The sequence below is a fragment of the Cryptomeria japonica genome, chromosome 6 (genome assembly GCF_030272615.1).
Source record: "Cryptomeria japonica chromosome 6, Sugi_1.0, whole genome shotgun sequence".
NCBI lineage: Eukaryota > Viridiplantae > Streptophyta > Pinopsida > Cupressales > Cupressaceae > Cryptomeria > Cryptomeria japonica.
In genome coordinates this window covers 157185407-157203747 of record NC_081410.1, presented here as the reverse complement: position 1 = coordinate 157203747, position 18341 = coordinate 157185407, and the positions used below count along the sequence as shown (strand labels likewise).

The following is an 18341-nucleotide window of genomic DNA, read 5'->3' as shown; positions in this document are numbered from 1 at the left end:
GTAGAGATTTGAGGAGAAACTACAACAGGATGTCTGGAACATCCTTCCCTTCTATCATTCACAGGCTAGGACTTAGACAAATATGGCAATGAATGCTCTCTTTTTTTTGTGTGTGTTTTTGGATTTCAGATTTTGGACTTCCTCAAAAAAGGACAAAAAGGATAAGGGTTCAGAAGTTCTATGCTTCTTCTAAGCTATTCCTATGAACTCAAGAGACGGTAAAGACTAGGTGAAACCAATTACGACACTTTGTTTCGTCACACTTGGACAACTACGCAAAGTGGGTGCAATCTTCTAAGGTTGTGCTTAAGATTTTTATACTTGTGAATAATAACATCAATCGAACAATATTTACTCCAAGTAAAAGTTAAAGCATCCACATCAAGAGCTCAGGCTAGCTTTACACATTGAACAAAAATCATCCATCCAAAGAAAGTATGAGAAAAAGTTTCACCAATCTAAACTATCAAATCCTTCATTCATCTAACAACTTTGAAAGCAAATTTACTTTAAGAAAATTTATTCTATTCTATTCTACTGTTGAAGAAAGTATGTAAACATGCAAACACTTAATAACAATAAGACTTCAAAGCAAATCTGCAAATGAACTTTTTATTATTCAAGTAGCTCTAAGAAACAATTTCATAAATCTCTCCACAACCAAAATGAAAATGAGAGAATGAGAGTTTATATAGAGTTTCTGAAATCAAATGAAAGGCCGAGATCGATCTAAGATCGACGACTGAGATTAAGGTAACACAATCCTAATTAGAGTTTCCCAAAATAAAACCAAACAAAAGTGCATGCGAGAAAAGTGGCGTGAAGAGCTATCTTTTAGGAAGGCACATCCGTATCCTGTTGGTTGGCAGTGTGTTCAATGAACCTGGACACAATCATGTTAACCTCTTCCATAGTGACATGTGGCAGCATATTGATCCTGTATTCCCATTCATCCAAGTTGTCTGCACAAGCGATGAATGCAATCTCCCACTCCAGTTCCTGTTTTTGGAAGGCATCTCAGATGGACAAGAATTCTTATGCCTTGGTCAAATTTTGCTTCAGGATTGGTCCTACGATGGTGAAAAAAATCTCCTGAGTTTTGAGCTTGAGATTTTCCAGCCGCATATCACTTTCTCAGATGGTTTCTTTTTCAAGCAAATCAGCAGTTACAAGGAGAAATTTGTTTTGTATTTCTTTAATCTGCTTCTTGGACTTAACAATTTCAGCCTTTACCTTCTCCAGAACTTCACCATGTGCTACTAATGCCCAATGCCATGCATTAAAATCATAGGCAGCCCTTGCTACAAATATCTCCTTATCAATCAACTCTTGCTTATGCATGCCTTTCAATACTCTAAGGCACGAGATAACTCTATCTTGAATATCTTGAAGGTCCGCCCATGCTTCTGCCATATCGCAATTCTGGAAAGCAAGAAGGAAGTTTGTCCATATGTCAGCATTAATTTATCCATGAACGTGGTTGCTTCTTCTCTTTTGCTTGCCATCCACTCTTTAGCTTCTCTGGCTATCACCTTTTCTTCCTCAAGATTTTCAGTTGATCCTTGTGAAAGACTCAGAAGTAGAGGAACTGCCGCATCGCCTTGGTTAAGTGGCTTGGTCAAGTGCTGAATGTATTCCTTTAGATGCTCAATTTCCTTCTCATATTCTCTTTTCTTTCTTACCTCCTTATCTATCCTGGCTTTCATGGAAGCGATTGAATTGTCTAAGTCTTCCACCTCTTGACCTTTGGTAGTTGGTCCCAAGTCAAAAGTGGTAATTTCGTATTCATGATGAACTATGTCTTCTTTTGACTTATTTACTTTTGGTACAACAATTTCAACTGTATGGCAGCCTATCTCATCTCTCTGGATTGTGGAAAACTTCCTGGCAGGCTTCTTTGCAGCCACCTCTCCTAATTTGGCCAAGCAATCGGCTGTATCATCTTCTTCTTGAGCTTCCACTCGTGCTTTTATTTTCAGTCTTTCTTTCAACCAATTAGGAATAGTAGGTTGTTATATGCCTTCCTCTTCCTGATCATTCTCTTCACATGGCATATTCCGGCCTCCTCAAAGAGCGAAAATCATTCCCTCCTGAAATTCATTGCCCAGAATATCCATTTCATTATCTGACTCCAGTATTTCTATGCCTAGAGGAGATGGAGGCTCTTCATCTTCCCGATGGATTGACTCTACATTTTCTCCTCCGATTGGAGAAGGAAATTGTATCTCGGCCAATGACTCATCAATAGTCAATATATTATTTCTATTCCTAGATGCAACAGAATGAGATGGTTCCTGCCTTTGCTTCTTCTGAGCAGGTCCTTCATTTGTAATTGTCTTGCCCTTTGTCCTTGAAGAGCTTCCAACTTCTTTCTTCTTCTTTCTGGAGTTAGTGCTTTCAACAGGTCCAGCATTTTGAGATGCTTCTGCATTTGAAGAATATGATTCTATTTCACCCATCAGGTTATAAGTCAAGGTTATATTCTTTCATCTTAAGCCATGGACCTACTCATCGACCCACCATTTGGAATACTTTACAATTGGCCGCATCAAGGTGGTCAAATCTGCATGTTCTGGTTCTGACCATTTCACAAGAGGAAGAGGTGCATTCTCGTCGAAGCAAAGTTGAATGTATTCTTCATCATCTTCCAACTAATCAGGCACATGGAAAAGTTTAGTTGTCCTGATCAAGCTTACTGGTAGTCTAGACCATAGTCTTTTCCTTATGTCGAACTCATCAACAGCATTTGCCCAAAAATCTTCCAGGTCTACTCTATGTATGTACCTTTCCCCATTTACCATCCCAATATTGTTGTGAGGGTCGTAAACAGCTCTCTAGACGGATAGATTGTGAAAGGGTACCACTACATCTCAAGCCTGGCACTCTCAGCTACCTGTGTTGTTGAGCAAGACTCTAGCATATCTCTGATAAACAATGGGAATGGAATAGCTGTCTTTTGTTTTTCTCTTTGGAAGCCTTGATAAGTCTCCAACTGTATAAGGACCTCAAGCAGGACCATTCTGTTGGTAGGATAGATTGGAAGTCAGTAAGGACAACCAGTAAAACCTTGAATTCTTATGTATGTAAATCTAGGAAATTGGATAAACCAGGCTCCATACTTGCTTATTAAACTTTTCGCCTCTGGAGTTAGCCTCTGATGGGTTCCTCCCTGTAGTATTCTGGTGATATACATCAAGAACACATCATTTACTCGTTTGAAGTGGGTTTTCTCACTGAGCTGCAGTTGCGATAACAATCATAGGACTTGAACTCATTCTCTTCGTTGCCTACTACGCCTCTGCAAATCAATCATATATATCTATAACTTTTCGCCAACAGGTAGACAATGTAGGAACTCATATAAAATGATTTTGTCCTTTCCAAGTTCTTTAGTTGTTCATGAAGATTATCACTAATTATTCTTGACCAATTGAACATCTTAACACCTGAGGCGATCTCATCAATGAAGTAGTACATCCATGTTTCAAATGGTGCACCTTGAGCGCTGCCCATTACTCTATTCAGCAGTAAGATGATGTCACCATATTCTTCTTTGAAGTATGGGCACAACAACTTCTTTGGTACTTTCTTGAGGGAAACCCTGGGCTTTTCTAACCATGACTTGTTGATATTTGTTGCACAGAGGTCTGGCTGGTTATCATAGAGTTTTTGGGTGCCTTCTTTGGTTTTATGTGAGGTTATATTGTAGTTTGGTATCCCAAACACTTCCTGAATGGCTAACTCTCTAAGATGAGCTAAAACTCTTCCATCAAGTGCAATGATCTCTCTTTCTTGGGCTTTGTAGTGTATCGCACATTCAACCATGAGTTCTGCACATTCCATAGCCAGTGGAAATCTAGTTGCCTAGACAATGCCATTTCTCATCATCCGGCGAGCAATAGGTGTTGGCAAATATCCTTCGTGCCCATACATTCTCTTTCTGAACTCTTCTAAATCAACGTGCCCGACTTTGGTGTCTGTGACATTCTTCCACTTGGAATTGATCTTCGACTCTAGTTGCGACCCTTTACTGGCAAACTTCATCTGAGCTTTCCTGGAAGGTACTCCTCTAGTAGTCATCAACCTGCAAAAGACATGAAATTAACATTATTTATTGAGATAATTCAAAGTTTTAATTCTGATTTTGGATGTTTTATCTCAAAAAATTTCACTTTCAGCTTGTCAAAAAGCTAATTTCTTGTGAAAAAGCAAACTGAAAGTGAAGAATTTGGCCAAGTACTTAGTAAATTTCATGAAATGAGTGGTTTAGACAGAAGAAATCAGTCAAGATATGAATTTCTTGAATTTCTGGGATTTTCTTTGACTGATTTTGATGAAAATTTGTCTTAAAGTCTGAAAATTCTGTCATAAACTCACAAAAAGCACCTTGATTCTTCCTTCCAACAAACACAAAATTTTACTTCTTCAAAATTCAATCTTCCAAAACTTCAAGAGAGGGAAAACTTCTTCCAAAATCAAACTCCAATCTTCAAACCTGATAATGAATTTTGAAAGGAATAAGTTGAGTTGATATAGAGTTGAGAAGCTCGATTTTTTAGAAGCTTCCTGTTTTTTTGGGGGTATTTTTTGTGTTTTAAATCTTTCCAAAATGTAAAGTTTTATTTATCTCTCAACGATTCTTTCTTAGTCAGAAAATCTTCTAGATCTTTCTTTCAAATTCTAAAATTTTCTAATGTTAAATTTGTTAAGTTTATGATCAGATTATAACAAGAACAAAAATTCTCCACAAATGAACAGTATGAACACTAAGTTACCTTGGGAAAACCTTCCTTATGAAGGTGAAAAACCCAGCCACAAAATTCTCAGTTATATTTAATCATGTTTGAATATGATTTACAAAGAATAGCTTCACTGCTTGAAGCTTTATGCACACAACAATATAACACACAAGATAATAAATCGAACTGCTGTAGAAGATCGGCCTGTTGTAGAAGATCGGACTGCAATAGTAGATAACGTGATCTGCCAAAGAATATGCAATATGCTTACTGACTATATATGTCTTCAATCTGCCTCTAAGTTATGATAAAGTCTTAAATCGTTGTGTGTTTCCGATCTGAGTATGTCGCATATGTCTATCACCACGAACCAATAGGGGAGATGCATTAACCATATATATTGACTCCAATGTCTTTCCAATAAGGACGTGTCTCTTCATGACACTCTAAATCGGCTTTCACTAAAACATTATTGACTATACACAAATCGATTCATTAATAACACAATCGATTATATTGTTCAATGTTAACACACCCGATAAACATCTTTTAATGATTAATCATCGAAACGCGATAATGCAATATGTTCGATATTTAATGCATAAGTAAATTGCTTTACTAGATATGTAAGGCCGATAGAATATCTGCTAATCGGCCCTGAAGGATTACTTCTGACGCTACATCATCAACAAAATTTTCGAAAATCTTTCCTGAGTGTTGAAATTATTTTCCCTTCAAAAATAATTTTAAGTATTTGAAAAGTTTAAAAATATTCTCTGTGTCAAGCTTAATTTTTCCAACCCTTTCAATTAATTGACCCTTGATTTCATGTGCCACTTTATCAAAATTGTTATTCCTCTAGTCATTTTTCCTTCTTTGTCGTGGCGAGTTGATCATCTTCATGTCTAATCTTTGAATCATGGGCGAACTTTCATCTTGCTTAGCCGTCTTCACATATTCCATTTATGCCTAGGCGAACTTTGGAGGTCTATGTGTTATCTTTCTTGGCAAACTTTATCATCTTTATGTCTAAGCCGAATGCCATAAGCGAACTTGGCTAGTGTCTAGATTGGAAAACTTTGTTTTCTTTTCTTTTATCATGCCAAAACCCTCTTGAGTGGACTTCACCATGCTTTGGACGTCCAAACCTTACTTCCTAGGTAGACTTGTCATCATGTTTGGCTATCTTTCTCATGTCATAATTGGTCTTGAAGTTCTTTTGGACTTGCTAGGGAGAGGGCGGACTTTGGGATACTTAGCCACCTTCCAAACCTTGTACTTTTGCCATGCTTTTCTTCTTGGTGGACTTTCATGCTTATTAGACATTCTTTACTTAGCCAAGTCGGAATTTGAATGTGTTTGGCCATCTTCCAAACCTTGTGCAATTTACCTTATGTTCCCAAGCGGACTTTACACCTTGTGTTGGAGGTTTGGAACTTCTTCATAGGACGGACTTTGAAAGAATTTGGACATGTCTTAGGCTTGGGCGGAGTTCATGTTCAATGTGCCATCTTACCTTACTTTTTCTTCCTTAAGCGGACTTCCAATTTGACAAGACATACTCCTCTATCTTCCTAGGCGGACTTTACCCCTATATTGGCCATCTTCTCTTATGTCTTTAGCGGACTTTAAGTCCCATTGGACAAGGCGGACTTCACTCTTCATTAGCCAACATAGCAGACTTTAGGCTTCATTGGAACTTCCTTGTGTTTGGCCATCTTAACTTGCTGCAGATCGGACTTCATGCTCTTGTGGACATGGCGGACTTTGGGCTTGTTTGGAACATGCTTACTTTGGTGCAAATTTTACCTTGCCACCCTCAACTCCTAGGCGGACTTTGAAGTTGTTTAGCCATTCATCCAAGGCGGACTTTGTGACTTTTTTGCCATACCTTTCATGCTCCTAGCGGACTTTACACCTCCTTTGGACATACCTTTCTCTTCGCTGGGCGGACTTGATGGAACTTATTAGCCAAGACGAACTTGGCAAATAGTTTGGCCATCCTTTTGATGCTTAAGTCAGAGTTTGTCTTGGTTTGGATAGCCCTCTCAACTGCAGGTCGGAGTTTACTGTACCTTTGCCACCCTTTTCTAACTGCAGGTCGAAGTTCACTCTCCTTTGGACGTGGCGGACATGATGACTTCTTAGCAAAGGCGGAATAGGATGCTTGTTAGGCATGGTGGACCTTCATGCTCTTTGGGCAATGCCTTTGTTAGTGCTGATCGAACTTTGCACATGTTTGGACATTCTTTTCTCAGCTTGCTGGTCAATGTTGAAGGCAGATTGGACATTAAATTTTTCTTATGCTGGATGGACTTTGGAGTTCATATTCCATCTATACCTTTTGCATGTTTGTGCGCCACCCTCCAAACTTCATTCTATTGTCATGTTCAAGTTTTGATTTGTCATGTTTCATCTGGATCTTCTGGAACAAAACCCTAGCCTGGAGCTTTGTCCCTTCTTTTTACACTTAGAGACATAATTTTTTTATTCTGAAGACATGGGCACTGATGACACGACCTAAAGGACCAAACCCTAAACCTACTTTCAAAAAAGCAAAAAAAAGCAAAAAGCAAAAAAACAAAAAGCAAAATTTCTAAAAATAGAAAGTTGTCAGAAATGACCCAAAGCAATTGCGATCTTCGTCCTTTGAACCTTCTAAGCACTTTGACAACGTCTTGATAGCGTTCTGAGCACAAATTCTCTACTTGTTTGCGGATGACATCTCAAAAACCCTAATCTTAAACTCTCAATGAAAAGACTTATGAAATTGTAGAGCTAAGACCAAACCCTAAAAAGAAAACTACTAGGGGGTCCCCATTCGCAATGGGGCGATGTGTGAAATAGGTCACAACAGGACTATCTATCACCACCATGAGGTGGTTATTGTTTCCCCTCCTTGTATTATAGGGTGCCCAAAGCAATCCTCTACCTTAGGCCCAAGAGCGGATATCCCATCCCTCTTGGCCTCATGTGGCCTTTCGCCATCTCATATGAGGTGGTGTGCCTAGTGAGAAATCTATAGCCATTCCCCCTTCTTGTATTCCCTTCCTCACCTGGCCATGATTGATTGTTGCTATTTAGAATTCAATATTATTACTCATGATATTATATTATCATAAATTTATACGTAGAGAATTGTGCATTACAGTGCCTCATATACCAAGCATACGTATTGAACATATATATTTATCCATGCATAGTACAGCTGAATAATGATGCTACTGCCTGCAATTTAATAACAACTTTGATCTGAATTGATCGTTGGTGTGAAGTTATTGTCTGATTCGATGCCTTTCCCTTTGTAGGTCTAAATCTCTTTTCTGTTGCAATCGTTTGCCATTGCGCCAAAAGCTCAAACTATCAACGCCAGATTCAACCCGACCCACGAGATGCAATTAAGCCATGTCACAAGTCCCCAAGGAGGTGCTAACCACCAAGTCAACAATCTCCCCCTCAGCACCCACTGAGGGGAGACTCGAACCCATGACCCAAGGCTCTGATACCAATTGTAGAACACAAGTTTACTACAATTAGCAAAGGCAAATATTATGATGATAAAACTTATCCAATTAATTCTTTTGAAAAACTTATTAAAGCTTATAAACTTAATTCTGAAATGAAAGCACCAAACTGAAATCTGAAAGATACACCAAACAAAGAAACCAATGCACAAAAGATTACGTGGAAACCCAAGATGGGAAAACCACGGTGAGAAATGCTGCTAGGATCTACTGTCCTAATCCAGCCTCACAGTTAAAATGATTTACAAACTTTTAAGGTACCAACCCGTTGTGACGTTTTCACACATCGCCCCATTGCAAATGGGGACCCCTACTTTTTTCTTTCTAGAGTAGTTGTCTTAGTTTAGTCGCCTAGCTTAGCAGTGGTTTTGGAGCTTTTAACCTCTTAATTAAGAGAGAATGCAATACAATTTCCAAGTCGTGTCTAGGCAGGAGTTCCATGATGAAGGTTCAGGTAATTGAATAATCCTCAAGTAAATTTGTATTTCAATGGATAATGATAATTGATAGGTAAGAAATGTGTGAAAGTGCGAAACTTGGAATATAAGTTGCTTCACGAGAGGGAGTCCGCCTCTCCATCCTTCCGTCCATCCACTGTTACCCTTCCTTCCATCCCATATCCTCCATCTCACATCCATATCCTTTACACCTTCCCTAGCCGTGGCATCCTTTCGCCCTCTCTTTCCTCCCTTCTCCCTTCCTTCCATCTTTCCATCTTTCCATCCTTCCTCCTTATTTCCCATCCTTCTTTCCAACTTCTTTTCCATCATCGTTTCATCCATCCTTCCATCCCTCCATCCTTCCTTCCTATCATCTATCCCTCTCCCCTTCACCTACCTAACCTCCATCCCATCCCTTAACCTCCTTCATTTCCCTACCTTTCACTACTTCTTATACCTCCTAACCTCCATTTATCATATTTTCTACCCTTCCATTTCCTACATCCTAACCTACCCCTACCTACCTTCCCATCCTTCTATCTCCCCCCAACATATCCTAAATTTAATTTACTACCCCCTTTTTTAATCCCATCTTAACCTCCCTACCCACCTAACTATCCTCATCTTTCATTCCCTAATTACCTTTTTCCTAACCTACATTCCTTACCACCCTCTACCCCCGACACCTTCCATACTTCTTACTTACCCCACCACCTTCCTTCACCGACATCCCTCACTTCTCCTTCCCTGCGGCATGTTCTCCCCACCGACATCCTTCTCCAACCTCCCACCACGGCACGTCCTTCCCACCGACCTTCCTTACTCCCTCTCCCACATGGCACATCCCCTCCAATATCCCTTGCACACTCCTCATCGTGGCATATACTTCTACCACATCCCTTGCTCCCTTCTCACCGCAACATGTTCCACCCACCAACATCCTCCATCCCTTCTCCACCGCGGCACCTTTCCTTCCTTCATATCCCTTCCTTCCTTTACCCACCGTGGCATATGTTTAAGCTTCCTAACATCCCTGACAAGCATAAAGAAGGGTCAGTGCCAACAAGGATGTATTATGGGGCCCACATACTAACAAAGAAATGTTTTATTTAAAAATTAAGACTGGTCACACTTTGACCCCAAGACACCCGATAGGACATGTAGAGATTGTTACTGCCAACTAGCAAGAGATAAATACCAAAGGATAAAAGCATGGTATTTTGAAAATTCAAAACCTTCGAAACTTTAAAATAAAACAAATTCATTTCAAAACAAGTCGGCTATAATCAAAGAATCGGTGCATGGCAATTTAGAAGGAAAATTTAAACATTTCAAGCCAAGGTTGGCCATCACCATGAATCGGGGTATTGAATTAAAGGATGCATACATATAAGAGAGGGTGGTAAGCATCATTCAATTATCACACAAATTCATTTTAAAGTAATTCAAGGAGCAGATTGGAGTGCAAAATGAAGGGGCATAAATAAAATCAGAGCAGATTATTGCCACAGATAGGAAGATTTTAGAACAGAATTTTGATCAATAAAGAGCAGAAGCTGAATCGGATCTGGAAAGGAACACAATTCAAAACAAAGGATCAGATTTTTTCTGAGTTCTTAATTCATACTAACGGTTTAAGATGTATGATTTGCTATGTGCTCTTTCTTATGTTCATTTCATAATGTTTTAATTCAGTATCTGTTTGTTTGTAGGTCTAAGACAAGAAGTGAAACATCAAACTCAGGCAGCATTACGGAATTTACCATTGTAAAGGAGGATTGTGGATTGATGAATGAGTAATAGAGAAGGATATTCAACAGCTACAAACATACAAGGAAGCTGCTCAAAGGGGAAGATTTCATAATATTATACAAGGCGAGGAAGCAGATTGCTCCACATAATGAACACTCCAGCATTCTTCAAATACACAATGGAGATGAGAGGAAAATGTTTACAATCTTGGATTTCCTCCGGAAACCCAAGAATCATTGTTAGTACTCTAAGGTAAAGGATTTCAAAACAATTTGGAATCGAACTTATCAAGGAGTTAACTAGTTCAGGATTCTCCAACAAGAGGATGGAAATGCAAGTGTGATCAAGTCAGAGGAGTTAATCAAAGTTAGAAGATCGGTTTGAACAACATGATATAATTTGGGAATGTGCCTTCATCATCATCACTGCCGAAGCTTGAGATGTTGAGTATCAAGAGATATTTCTCAACATTCCTTCATGATAATCTATCAAACCTACAAGTGCAAATGGAGGTGGCATGCTAATCACCACTCCACCAATCAAGAGGTTCCACATCAGCATGTCAGGATTCAATGTACTTGACTCATCCTATGGAGGCACAAACTTTGAGCTACTTACCCTCATATTTCATTGGTTCACATTCAATATAGGACATGTGCCAAATTAAATGAAATTTTCTCATTAGCTAGAAAGAGTTTGTTGTAACAAACCCTAATTAGGGTTTGCATCTTATAATCTTGGCCATTGATCCGAAATCGATCTGAACCCTTCATTGTAAAGGGAGCATTATATAAGGCTCACTCTCTCTCATTTGTAAAGGTTAATAGTTAATAGTTCAACAGTAGTGAATAGTTGATAGATATTAGATAGAAAACAGTTTGAATAGAGTAGGAGAAGAAGAAATTGTTGCTAAGGCTTGTAAATGGATATACTCTTTTCATTGAAGATATGCTGAAATGTTTTATTTCAACAAGCTACATGGTTTCTACTTCTCATTTGCTTTCATTATAATTAGATGAATGAAAGAACTTTGTGCATGATCAATGGTGAAATTCGTACATCCATACTACTAGCAGTTTGCTGATTGTAGACTTGCCTTGCGTAGTCAACTGGATCTATTTAGCCAAGCTTCACTTCAATTGCTACTTCTTCATTGATATGCATCGACTTGGTAGTGTCTATGTTCGAGGCGGTGATTTGAACATCATATGCTTACCTTAGGAGATCGCACTAGCTTTGTGGATATGTTGCTCACATGTCAAAGCTTAGCTTAGTTAGAATTTCACCAAAGATTGTCCGTCGCTCTTACATTCTAGGAATAGACTAGATTCTCTAAACCCTTCCTCTTTTATTTTATTTTTTCAATTCAAGTCAATTAAAGAGAAAACATCACCAAATTGCACTATTGGATGGTTAAGTTCCAGCAACAATCACATCAACCAATTGAGCTATCTACACGTCAAGACATGACTAAAGAAACCTTGGAGTCATCTTGGTTGATCATATAATTTAGCATCCAAGAAGATTTTGATAAAGAGAGGATAGAATACTTTTGATATTTTATTTTGTGTTTGATTGTGCTAAAAAACACATCAATACAACCCAAGGAATCACCAAATCCCTTCTGAGAGCACCAACCCTTGCAAGTACAAATTTGTCAATCTGAGCAGCCACTCAGAACTCTCGTGGCACCAACCAAAAGAACTTTACAAATAGAGTATACTGTTACTGTTTTCAAATCTGCAAGATCAGATGTTACAACATTTGAAGATATGCAAAGCTTACACAGATTAAAATCTGAAAGTTCTCTCTCTTCAGATATACTACTCTGTTTCACATACAACAACAGTAATATCAACAAAATTTCTGTAAATATGTTTGTATATTCTCAGTTCTGAAAACAATCTCTTGATGGCCTGTTCATATTATCTCAGAATGGATTCATTAGAGAGGATATATCATTGTTATCTTGATACTGAACTTGGTCTTGAATTAAAGTCACTGAAATACAGTTTGCATTATACCTTTAAAGTGTCACAATATAAATCATACTTACAGCACACACATTGTAATTAATATGTTTAATCTTCGTTCCTTTACTTTTGTGGTATCTTCTTACTTTGCAGCATAAGATTCTATGACATCATCACAATTCTTCTCACGTACTCTTCAAATCAACAATCAAGGAGGTGCTGACCACCAAGTCAACATTTTCTTCTTCAATTGCTTTCTTCCTTGCTCTCCTAGATGGTTATATCCCCTTGGAATGACTGATATACTGTATATATATCTCCCAATCGATGCTGGAGGGTTATGTCTTTTCCACTGTTACCACCCCTTGTAAAAGCCGTTACTCTTAATTTAAGCAGAGACACCAATACCAATCTCGTAACTGCTGAAGGAAATAAGCCTTTTCCTTATCATATGCTAAAATCACACCAGGATCATGTCTTAAACCATAAATTCCAATATGGAGATTCTAATATTCAAACATCAGTCCATTATGGAGCTTCACCATTCTTAATTCTTCCAAATTTAACTATTTATCCCAAATAATACAGTTCGACATACTGTACGTGCAGAAAGGATAATTCTTTTGTGGATTTTTGTACTAATGTCTCATTTGAAGATTAGAAGAACACCATTTATAGGATCTCAAAAGGGATCCAGAAAGAGCTTGAAATGCAACCAAAAAAATATAATTCAATTATCAGATTATTTTTTGAAGAAACAACACCTGAAGATCAAGCCAATTGCCCAACAGATTAGTCTCTATTATCTTTTGCTATCAATTCACAGTCATCTAAAATATTTTTTTAACAAAATTTGCAATCATTCAAAGATTATTCTAATACTTTGTTGGTATTGGAAGTTTATATTCTCCTCTTGAATGCGCCTCTGACGCTCAAGCCATTAATTGTCCAAAATCAACATCAAAATAGCAGTCATCTAATTGACAAGAACTAATAGGACAGCTAAAAACCAATCCAATGTAAAGTTCTGTCAAAGACACGGCAGCAGAGTGAAATCTCATTATTAAATTCTTCAATATTAAATAGTATTCCTGAACACTTTATCTGACAGTAGCCCCAAGCCAATAAAAAGCCATAATCTTAGCAACTAGCAATGTAGATTCATGTTATAGCAAGTGCCACCTTTTCAGATTTAATCATATTGATATGTTGTCAGTATTCAAAGTTGATAGGATGGTTAAGAGTTGCCTAACAGTTAGTAGGTGATCATATCCTTCTACCAGCTTGAGGTGCCTATCTTGCGAGCTTTGATTATCAGTCTCTTCACAATCTAATGCATCTTTAATATAAACAGTTAAATCAAGAGCCTTGTTATTTATGCATATTGTGCCTTCTATAATGTGGTTTCTAAATAACATTAAATCTCCTTCAGGATTGTCTGTCTTCTTCAGGCAATAAAACATTCACACTAGCCATAGCCAATAGTTGCATGTGTTAAACTAGATCAATTATAATATTTTATACCATGAAATGACAATTCACTCTATCATGCATCAGTTTCAACTTTTACCGTGCCTCTTCAATAAACTCTGCCCAAGTAAAAATTCTAGACACCATATAGATTGGCATTTAAGCAATGGAAATTGTCTTATCATTGTGATCTATAAATCTTAGAAAAACCAAAGAGGCATCAAAACCCTTGTTAATGGGCGGCTTATCAAACAATTCTACACTATAGGACAAAGTTATGGATGACAAGTTTTACAAAGCCAACAAATTCAAGAATTGCACTACAAAAATCTCACAAACAGACCATATAGATTGGCATTTAAGCAATGGAAATGTCTTATCACAGTGATCTATGAATCTTGAAAAAACCAAAACGACATCAAAACCTTTGTTAATGGATGGCTTATCAAACAATTCTTCACTATAGCACAAAATTACAGAAGACAATTTTTACAAAGCCAACAAATTCAAGAATTGCACTACAAATATCTCACAAACAGATTAAAATATAATGTCTTGATGCCTTGTAGCTAATCAGTTTGCCAACTTTTGTGATAAAACTAATCAATCTTTGTGAAATTATTAACACAGACCCACACAATTCCTAACTTCCTTTGTCATGTGAAAGATTCTTTAAAAAGACCCAGTAATAACAAGCCTTCCATTAAAGAAAATATGACCACATTTTCATGTATGTGTGTGTCATGTGTGTGTGTGCATGTACCCACACGCACATGCACGTGTGCATGCGCATGCACATGTGCGTTGTGTGTGTGTACGTATACAATAACAAACACGTGGATATAAGTATTTGTGAGTAGTCACAATCATAATTTCAACACCAACTAATGAAAATTTTATGCGACAACAGCTGTACATACCGGATTAAGGAGAGTGCATAAACCACATTTCCACATAGAATCACCTTTGCTTGAACTTGTTGGATTTTCTACTGTGGCTGTTGAAGTTGACGACCCTGAAAAAGCAATACCTTTATGCCTACCATCACTTTCACTAATTCGATCCTCAACTCCTGTTGAAGGGCCAGAAAATCCATTTTCTCTTTCACTAGCTCTTTGAACTCCATCATTCCCAGAAGTGACTGGAGCAGCACACCAAATATCATCTCTAAGTCTTCTTTCTGCAGCCATAGCAGCTGCTTGAGTTGGAGTCAAAAGCGTCATCATCTCTCTGTCACCCCCAATACGATTTGGCCCTGATGGTACTAAAGCCCCTTGCCGAACTCTTTTTTCTGCAGCAGCCAAAGCGCTTTGTCTGAGAGATGTCAAAGGTGGATTATGGGAAAACCCTCCCAAACGTCTCCCAGGGGCATCAAACCCTTGGCCAGTTCCACTGATTCCCTTAGCCATCAGCTCCTCACATTCCTACATAAGCATACATAAGCAACATTTAACTAAGAAATTCTAATTCCACATAAACTATTTCATTTTAAATGAGCATTCTGTCAGTGCTTTATGCAAATCCAAACAACTACATTTGACTAAATTAAAAATCTCTCTTTTTAAATAGCATTTAAAACCATAGTTTGCAGACTCTGACTCGGAAAATACTCGGCAAGCCCAAAAAATTTAAAATTTTGACTCGGCAATTTAGAGAGTACTAAAAATTAAAATTTCTTAAAGAAATATATATTTTTGCAAAATTCAATTACAAAGTGTATTTTAAATTAAAAATTGACATCTCAAAAGAGAAAATGCATAACTTTATAACCAAAAAAAAATGTGAAAAATGCATTTTAACCAGCATTTTACCCACGTTTCTGTTTTTATCCATGTTTTTCCTGTGTCTATAAAGACTCACAAGTTAAACTTGTAAAAACTCACAAAGCAAAAAAAAACAGAGTACTTGGCAACTCAAAGAGTACTCGCAAAGTTTGCAAACTATGCCTAAAACAATTAAAGCTTAATGAAACTTTTTTAGGTTTAATTTTTATTATTTAGTTTTTCTCTCTTATTATCTTACATTGAATAAAATCTAAATGTCAGCCTAGACCAAATCAAGGGATCTTATGAGCATTACCTGTCAAATGTCAGCAATTAGAATGTTGTGCATATGGGAATTGACTCGTATTGGGAAAAACCTTTCCTATGTATTTCAATATGTTGTAACATTAACTGTCGTTCAAGATGTGATCTCCATGCCAAAAACTTTGTAGACAGGCATAACCTCCATAATTGATGTCCCCATGCTAACTCAATGAAAGCATCAAGTGTAATCACATAGGAAGGCACTCTGCCACTAAGTCAAACCTACTTCATCTTGACAACTGTCCATGCTTGTCTGAAGCTAATGTGAAGAATGTGCCAAGGATGTTTTATTTTCCTAGTGCCATGGACAGCCAATCATCAAAGATGATGTGTTTGAATCTAATTTGCTTAGGAATAATGGAAACAGGTTGTCTTTTGCATCTTCAGGATTATCCATTTAACCCCCAACCATTGATCAATGCAAACTGCTAAATCTAGTCATAGCTTCATAAATTTCAACCATATGGTTGCAAAACTATAGAACTTAGTTTGTTTCTCATTGAGATAATTGCTTTATTTCTCATTGACAATCGGTTTATTTCTCATTGAGACAATAATTTCTACATAGGGATCCGAGTCAACCATACTCGTCAATTTTGCCGAAGATTGTATATGGGCCACTGTTCTTGAGGTAATACTTTGTCTAAGGCCATTTAAGGGTGTCGATGCTGGCTACATATCGAAATCTTGTGCACTTAGGTAAAGCAGCAAAAGGTAGTAACATTTACTTTTAGCCTCATGTCAATCTGTTTTACCTCTAAGCATTGAGCTTGGACTGATTAATGCAGACAATCAGATTTAGTTGTAGTTTAGCAATCAAGTTGCAGGCTCAAAAGGTTGGCAAGAAGCTTTATAAAAAACACTTGGCTTGATGTGCCATAATTTCATTAGTCGGAGGGTGAGTATGTGGCTTGTTTGTGTGGGCCAATATCACAAGGAGCAAATAATTACTCACCAATGTGTCTTCTAGTCAGTGTAATCTTTGGCATCAAATGTTGTATGTCAAACCTGAAGTCTTTGCATTATTCATTGTTTTGTAAGATTTGAAGAAGGTATTGTCAAACAAAAAACCTCTCCATGATGTGGATGATTCATAAATAGTTGAGAGTTTCAAAGGATAATGAAATACATTTATAGGGTTTCGTTTGCTAAACTATTCTTATTCTTGATTAGTTATATATCACAGTAGTTGTAGAATAAGCCCTTCTAGAATAGCATATGGAATTTATCTGATTAATAATGGATTGTTAAAGAATGTCTAGTTGTGTGAAGTTTCTTAAGTCTTTGCATTGCAGCTAGACAGATAGGATTTCAGATGTAATGTTAGTTCTCTATTTCAGATTTACAATAATATTTACACATTTCTTCGAGTTTAGACTCTCTTGCCCAGTGGACTATGGCACCAGTCAGTTTTAGGTGATATGATCATTCCCCATATTGAATATCATCCTCTTTTCCAATGTAGTTTAGACTGGTGTAAGTTAGTGTCCTACCAGTTTGCATAACTCAGTAATAGTAATACATACCTTTTCTATATCTCTAGAGAGCTTACTGTTATCCATTTTGATAGAGTTACACATTTATGGGTTTTCACATTGCATGTGAAGTAAGGAATCGCATAAGAATATATATGTGGGGATATAAATTTGATTTGCATCTTTAGTTGCATGTGTAACCTGATATTAATCTGTTGTAAGCAGATCTTTGGTTGCCAGGACCAATAAGCTAGTACAAGGAGCGCTTAGTGACAAATATTTGGAGTATCTTTATGCAAAGGTTGTGGCAAAGCTGTGTGACCAGTTGTTCTTCATTAGTTGTCCATAAGATCTCTAGGAATAACCTCCTTAGCCTACAAAAACAGAAGTATAGAAGAATTGCCCACCATTGTCAATTGGCCCATAATTGCCTACACACTGATCATAAGTCCTGGCTTGTCAATCTACACAAACACAAGTACCCAAGTGTAGGTCTTAAGTGCATTCTCTAGGAATGAAGGATACAATTTAGAGCACCAACAAGCACCCTGGGCCCTGTTGACATGCGTTTTGTGAACACACCAACACAGAATAAAGTTTTCCAACGGTCACTTTAGTCTCTCTTGATCAAAGTTCAATTGTATGCTAATATTGCAATAAGTTCAAACAATTGACTCCAAGGTTCCGATTTTGCAATGGACGTGACTCAATTGGCTTGATGTGAAAGTTCCTAAGCAGACACTGATAGATAGGAAGGTGATCCAGGAGAACGAAATTTAGGACTTCCCACGGTGGTTTTGTGCCGTCTGCACTAGAAGGGAAGCCTTTGAAAGATTCAACATGGAGTCTTTGACTTTGAAAGACTCAATCAGAAGAGTACA

The 18341-nt window shown here is 37.6% G+C and overlaps 1 protein-coding gene across 2 annotated transcripts in view; it reads right to left on the bottom strand.

The window, feature by feature from the left end:
- The window catches only part of LOC131035121 (DNA-dependent metalloprotease WSS1), an 84717-nt gene that overhangs the window by 27567 nt on the left and 38809 nt on the right, over nt 1–18341 (bottom strand). Inside the window, exon 3 of one of the 2 annotated variants that reach the window (XM_057966761.2) lies at nt 14819–15322. In XM_057966761.2, the coding sequence (XP_057822744.2) occupies nt 14819–15322 (504 nt within the window). The remainder of the gene's footprint in view (nt 1–14818; nt 15323–18341) is intronic. The other variant, XM_057966763.2, reaches the window with a different exon arrangement.